The sequence below is a fragment of the Pongo abelii genome, chromosome 7 (genome assembly GCF_028885655.2).
Source record: "Pongo abelii isolate AG06213 chromosome 7, NHGRI_mPonAbe1-v2.0_pri, whole genome shotgun sequence".
Classification (NCBI taxonomy): domain Eukaryota; kingdom Metazoa; phylum Chordata; class Mammalia; order Primates; family Hominidae; genus Pongo; species Pongo abelii.
In genome coordinates this window covers 10142209-10149170 of record NC_071992.2, presented here as the reverse complement: position 1 = coordinate 10149170, position 6962 = coordinate 10142209, and the positions used below count along the sequence as shown (strand labels likewise).

Sequence of the window (6962 nt, the reverse complement as noted above, 5' to 3'; positions counted from 1 at the left end):
AGTCCTGGGCCTGCTCTGTGGCCTCTCACAGGGTTTTTTTCTGCTCATTCAGCCCAGAACCTGAGGAATCAGCCACGGAGCAGTCGGCCTTCACGGAGCGGGATGCTGGGAGCGGGCTGGTGACGCGTCTCCGCTAGCGGCCAGCCCTGCTGGTCAGCAGCACAAGCTGGACAGGTCTGCACGATCCCTGGGACACTTGGGGTTGCTGTGACGGGCACCTGGCCAACCTGTGTTCTCCTCACACCTGCCAGTCCTGCATGCCCCCACCCCGCCACGGTCTCAATGAGAAGGGGAGGGCGTGTGAGCTGGAAGAGTGGTGTCTAGAAACAGGCCCCTGACATTCAATTCTCTTCTCATAGAGGAGGAAGACTTCTCTATCCTGCTGACAGCTTTAGAAATTAGGTGTGTGGCTGCGGTGAGGAGCTCTGTTCTTATCGGGGCCACTGAGCTGTGAGCTGCTTGCCTGGCCTGCAGCATGTTCCTGTCCTGGGCTACTGGGTTGGGCAGCCTGGGGACAGTAGGGGTGGTGTAGGTGGGCCGCACTGAATCCCCAGTTGGATCATTGAGTGACCAGGCCATGAGGCTGAAATGCCTCCTCCAGGAGAGTATCTCACAGAGGCTGGTGGCCTCCCTGCCAGAGCAGTGCACTTTCTCCACCTGACCAGGTGACTCTGGCTATTGTTTATTTAAAAAATTTTTCTGAATCTGCATGGTGGCTCATACCTGTAATCCTAGAAATCTGGGAGGCCGAGGCAGACAGATCACCCGAGGTCAGGAGTTTGAGACCAACCTGGCCAACATGGCGAAACCTGTCTCTACCAAAAATACAAAAATTAGCTAGGTATGGTGGTGGGCGCCTGTAATCCCAGCTACTTGGGAGGCTGATGCACGAGAATTACTTGAACTCGGGAGGCAGAAGTTGCAGTGAGCTGAGATCATGCCATTGCATTCCAGCCTGGGTGGAAGAGCGAGAGTCTGTCAGAAAAACAAACAAACAAACAAACAAACAAACAAACAAAACTCTATGGGAAATTCCATGTAGAATTGTTTCTTTTTTTAATCACAGAGTTTGAACAACTGACTCTTGACGGACACAACTTTCCTTCTGTCGTCTGTGTGATAACAGGTACCGCCTGGGACCCTGGGTGTCTGTTTGGTTGGGGGATGGCAGAGGGTGAGGGGCACGCAGCCTTTACCCTGTGCTTCCCATGATCTTGTCTCCTTAATCCTCACTGCAGCTCTCTGCCATAGGGTCTTATACTGCTTGGCATGTGGGAAACTGAGGCTCAGGGGGTTTCACAGCAGGGCAGGGAGCCCAGATTTGAATCTGTAGATACCAAGCTTTCTACTTTTTCAGTAGTTTCCAGGCATCTTTTTTTGTTGTTTCGTCATTGGTGTCTTTATTTTTTTTCTTTTTTGAGACAAAGTCTCTGTCGCCCAGGCTGGGGTGCAGTGGTGCGATCTCAGCTCACTGCAACCTCTGCCTCTCACATCCAAGCAATTCTCATGCCTCAGCCTCCCGAGTAGCTGGGACTACAGGTGCCCACCACACCCAGCTTATTTTTGTATTTTTAGTGGATACAGGGTTTCACCATGTTGGCCAGGCTGGTCTTGAACTCCTGACCTCAAGTGATCCACCGGCTTTGGCCTCCCAATATGCTGGAATTATAGATAAGAACCACTGTGCCCGGCCATGTCATCGGTGCCTTAACCAAACCTCTTTTAATTTTTCAAACGGAAGAGCCCCTGTCCCACAGTTACTGCTGCTAAGCCCTTTCAAGGTGATTCAGTGAGGAGGGAGAAAAGCGGAAGCGGTTTGGGAAGAGGCGGGGTCTGGGTCAGCTGCTGGTCCTGCTCTCCTCCCTCCTCTGGCCTCTAGGCTCCCAGGAGTGGTTTGGAACCCGTGCCACGTGCTCTGGAGGCAGTGGCAGGGCAGGGGCATCTTGGAACCAGCCTCATGTGCTCTGGGGGCTGTGGCAGAGCAGGGCCGGCTTGGAACCTGGGCCATGTGCTCCGCGCCAGGGCAGTGGGAGTCCTCGTGTCCCCTGTGCACAACACAGACAGAAGGCTGGGTCCACCTAGTGGGCGGTCGGGTGCCAGGCCAGTGCTTACCCCGCCATGTTTGCAGCCTGAGGCCAGCTGGCTGCAGGTGCAGGGCTATGCGTCAGGGGTCAGGGTGCACACACCTCTGCAGGTCTTGGGGCTCCTGGGGTGCTTCTGGAAGGGCCTAGATGGGGCCTGACTGGAGCTGCCGAGGGGTGGAGCTTCTGGGAAAAGGATCCCTCCTAAGGGGGTGTGTCTTGGGCCTGGGGCCATGTGGCAGGGACAGAGATGGGTCCATGGCAGTGTCTGCTCTTCTCTGTGAAGGCAAAGGGCCTCTGAGGGAGTATTACAGCCGCCTCATCCACCAGAAGCATTTCCAGCACATCCAGGTCTGCACCCCCTGGCTAGAGGGCCGAGGACTACCCCCGCTTCTAGGTGAGAGGCCAGCAGGAGGCTCAGGGAGGAGGCAGGGCGTTAGGCAGGGCGTTAAGCAGGGGGAGCAGGGGTGGGCAGGATGTACTTTTTATGAGAAGGTGGCTCTGGAGGCCACTTGGGGACAGGAGCTGGGCTCTGGCTGAACTCCCGAGAGGAGGCTACTTCCTGGTGTGCCAGCCCCTCCCTGCCAGGTGGCCCCAGAGGCCCTTTACCAAGGGGTTTGAGGAGGCCACGTCCTTTCAGCCTGCCACACCCTCCGTTCAGTCCTCTTCCTTCCTACAGGAGGGCTGGGCCTGGGGTTGGGGCCACTGTTACCCAGGTGTGGGAGGGCAGTGGCTTTGGGAGGTACAGGGACGATATGTCAAACGGCGTCGCCTCTCCCAGTGAGATGGTTCTCCTTTGCCTCCGTCTCTTTCCGCGTTGATTTCTCCAAGTGGGGAGTCGTGGCTTGGTCCTGATGCATCTCTAGAGCTGCATCTTCCAGCTTCGAGTGAGCAGAGCAGTTGGAGGCTGAGGGCCTTTTCCTGGCAGGATTCTCCAACTAGTCTTTGTTTTAGACAGCCTTGCTCCGTTGCCTAGGCTGGAGTGCGTGATCTCAGTCATGCAACCTGCCCCTCCTGGGTTCAAGCGATTCTCCCACCTCAGCCTCCCGAGTAGATTACAGGATTACAGGAGCGCGCCACAACACCTGGCTTATTTTTGTATTTTTAGTAGAGACAGGGTTTCACCATGTTGGCCAGGCTGGTCTTGAACTCCTGACCTCAAGTGATCCTCTCGTCTTGGCCTCCATAAGTGCTGGGATTCCAGGCATGACCCATCATGCCTGGCCCCAGCTAGTCTTTAGAAATGTTAAGCTATTTGACTTTATTTTCACACTGACAGCTGGTTTGTGGTGGGTGTGCTGTGGTTTATTATTATTATTATTATTATTACTGTTATTATTATTATTGTTATTATTATTATTATTATTATTTTGAGACGGAGTTTCGCTCTTGTAGCCCAGGCTAGAGTGCAATGGCACGATCTTGGCTCACTGCAACCGCTGCCTTCCTGGGTTCAAGCGATTCTCCTGCCTCAGCTTCCTGAGTAGCTGGGATTACAGGCACCTGCCACGACGCTTCACTAATTTTGTATTTTTTTTTTAGTAGAGATGGGGTTTCACCATGTTGGCCAGGCTGGTCATAAACTCCTGACCTCAGGTGATCCGCCCGCCTTGGCGTCCCAAAATGCTGGGATTACAGGCGGGAGGTGAACCTGGGTGGTGGAGGTTGCAGTGAGCTGAGATTATGCCACTGCACTCCAGCCTGGGTGACAGAGTGAGACTCTGTCTCAAAAGAAAGCGAAACAAAACAAAACAAAACAACAGCAAAAAAAAACCAAATTGTGGTTACATAGAGAAAGTGTCAACTTACATTTTCAGATGTCCCAGCCAGGCCCTGTGGCTTCTTGGCCAGCTTAAGCCACTTGTGCTTGGGGCTGTCGGGGGCCTTATCCAATTTTCACTCCCCTCGGGGGATGTTGGCCTCACTGTGCTGGGAGGATTTGTGTTCCCAGGGCAGAGACCAGTGCTCTGACCCACCCCTCTTGCCTAGTGGGGTCGGTGGACCTGGGTGTCTGTTTGGACACGTCCTCCAGTGGCCTGGACCTGCCCATGAAGCTGGTGGACATGTTCGGGTGCTGTTTGCCTGCGTGTGCCGTGAACTTCAAGTGGTAGGAGCAGAACCCGAATCTTTCTGGGGATAGCTTCCCAGATCCACCGCTGAGGGGAAAGCAGTGCGGAGCGAGCTGCCCACAGTGAGGCCCTGCCCCTCGGTCAGTCCAGCACACACTGGAGGCCAGGAGGAGGAGCCATGCGGTTACTGTGGCTGGGCTGAGCCTCACTGAAGTAGTTGGTTCCATTTAGAGCTCATGTTATATTTAGGTTGGTACAAAAGTAATCACGGTTTCTGCCATTAAAAAATGGCAATTACTTTTGCACCAACCTAATATAAAAAAAAAGCACCTTAAATACTAGAACTCCACTCGGGGCTTTTGCTCCTGGAGTAGAATTGGCGGAAATTGCCTGCAGGCTTACATGCCTTTCTTTGTTTCTTTCTCTCCCACCATTGTCCCTTTTGGCCAAGCTCTCATGGTGGGTTTGAATCAGTTAAATGAGTGTCATGCTGTGGCTCACTCCACCCAGCATAGACGGGTGTTTGAAAGGGCGACATTAGAGGAGATTCTAGAAGCAGTAGCCCCAGCACAAGTTAAGCCCTTGGCACCTGCTCAGGAGCCGGCCCTTGGATGGGATTCACTGATGCGAGCCGCTTGTGTGAGCTGAACTCAGAGAATGTCAGGATCAAACCTGGTGCCCTAGAAAAGTCATCTTTGATGTGCTGAGCCCGTCCCCAGGGGCTTGCCTTCACTTGTTCCATGGCCATGGAACTAACAAAAACATGCAAAAATAATTCTTCAGTCCTTGAAGAGCATCCAGCACAGAATGTACAAACCCTCCTTAAGGCTCCCTCCTCAAATCAGTTTGGCCATTTTGATGTGCACCCCCCCAGGCCTTTAAACCCTTCAGATGCCAAATCTAAGAACCAGCACCCAGAAACCACACCCCCTGTTCCAACCCCCAGCCTGGCTTGAGCGTGGGGTGGATGGGAGCCCAGCTGGGCACTCCAGGGTTCCTGTGTCTTCTCCAGGCAGCTCTCAGGCTCCTTTGGTTGTTTTTGCAGTTTACATGAGCTGGTGAAACATGAAGAAAATGGCCTGGTCTTTGAGGACTCAGAGGAACTGGCAGCTCAGCTGCAGGTATCCATGTCTGCCACCACGCCAGGGTGGGCAGCGTTCTGGAGACTGGCACTGAGCCATGCTCCCTGATCCCTGCTTCCCACAGCCAGGGTGGGACCATGCGGGGTCTGGTGGAAAAGCTAGGGAGGGAGCAGAAGTCACAGAGGCTGGCCTACTCTGCTGTCCCATTTTGGTACAGTAGGCTTGGGAAAGTTAGGACACACCCCCACTTGCCCTCTGGATTTATGGAGCTGACACTGCACAAATGATGCTGGAGCCAGGTGAGCCAGGCTGCAGTTTAGGAAGTGATCAGGATCAGGTAGGTAGGCGGGCAAAGGGAGCTTCTGGGACCAGCCTTGAAAGATGGGTGGAATTCTGCAAAGGTTACTTGTTTCTTATTGCAAAACGTAATACATTCTTGTCAACAGAATGATTGGGAGGATTTTCAGTAAAGGTCCAGGTCGGAAGTCATTTAGACTAGGTCCCCCAGTCTCTATCAGAACCATGGTACTGTGTTGTGGTGTGAAAGTAGCCACAGATCATCTGTAGATTAAGGGGTGTGGCTTTGTTCCAATAAAACTATTTAGAAACACAGGCTGTGGGCTGGATTTGGCCTGCAGGCTGTAGTTTGTGATCCTTGATTCAGATAGTTTAGCAAGGCTGAAAGGAAGACCGACACCTCCTTGTTACCCACAGATGGGTGGGACTGTGTTGGCCAGAGGCCGAGAGGAGGGTGCTCATAGGGGAACGTACAGCATGTAGAGGTCGGAAGGTGCTCCAGGGCACCAAGTGTGGCAAAGTGGGACATACGGGGAAGTTTCCAGAAAGCATAATGTCAAGTTGGAGGCGGAGCGCTGCTGGGGTGTGAAGGGTTTCAAGTCCAAGTGAGGGAGTTAGGGACTTGGGAGGGGTTGTTGTTGGGTCGGGGACCTGGGGTCAGCCAGGTGGTGACCTGGCATGGGGTGGGGACAGGCAATGAGGTAAGCTCTGCTCTTTAGTATTTTGCAGATGCTTTTCTCAAACTTTCCTGATCCTGCAGGCAAGCTAAACCAGTTCCGGAAGAACCTGCGTGAGTCGCAGTAGCTCTGATGGGATGAGAGCTGGGTGCAGACTGTGCTCCCTTTGGTTATGGACACATAACTCCTGGGCCAGAGGCTAAAACCCCAGGACCCCTGCTGTCCTTCCCGCAGCTTCTTCTTGGAGTCTCAGGGCAAACCCTTTCGAGCAGCGCCTCCCAGTGGCCAGAAACTGAAATGACGGCAGTGGTGCCGCCTGGTGAATGAATTGGTTCTGTGACCCGGGAAGCTGTGGTTGGCCCTGATTTCTTCTTTGGAGGCTCAGAAACACTTCCTGTCTTCTTCTGTTCTTCACGCCTCATGCCCCTGCTAGCGTATTACTGTTCTGTGACTTGCCTGTGACCTCTGCAGTACTCCTCATCCTGTATTTGGTCTCCAGGTGTCACCTTTCTGCCATGTTCCTAACACTTTGATTCCTGTCTTCAAAAAAGCACCTGCTGCACCATAAGCCCAGGGATGTGGCAGCTGCAGCGGGCTTGGCTTTGTGAGGAACCGAGTGTGTCCAAGGATGTGGCAGCTGCAGCGGGCTTGGCTTTGTGAGGAACGGAGTGCGTCCAGGGATGTGGCAGCTGTGGCGGGCTTGGCTTTGTGAGGAACCGAGTATGTCCAGGGATGTGGCAGCTGTGGCGGGCTTGG

At 53.7% G+C, this 6962-nt stretch overlaps 1 protein-coding gene across 1 annotated transcript; it reads left to right on the top strand.

Annotated features, from left to right (window-relative positions):
* Positions 1 to 2339: 2339 nt before the first annotated feature.
* Positions 2340 to 6554, top strand: LOC134761890 (chitobiosyldiphosphodolichol beta-mannosyltransferase-like). The gene is given in 4 exon segments (XM_063726480.1): positions 2340 to 2548; positions 4033 to 4188; positions 5196 to 5271; positions 6259 to 6554. Coding segments are annotated over 4 exon segments (573 nt in total). The 3' UTR covers positions 6391 to 6554.
* Positions 6555 to 6962: the final 408 nt, after the last annotated feature.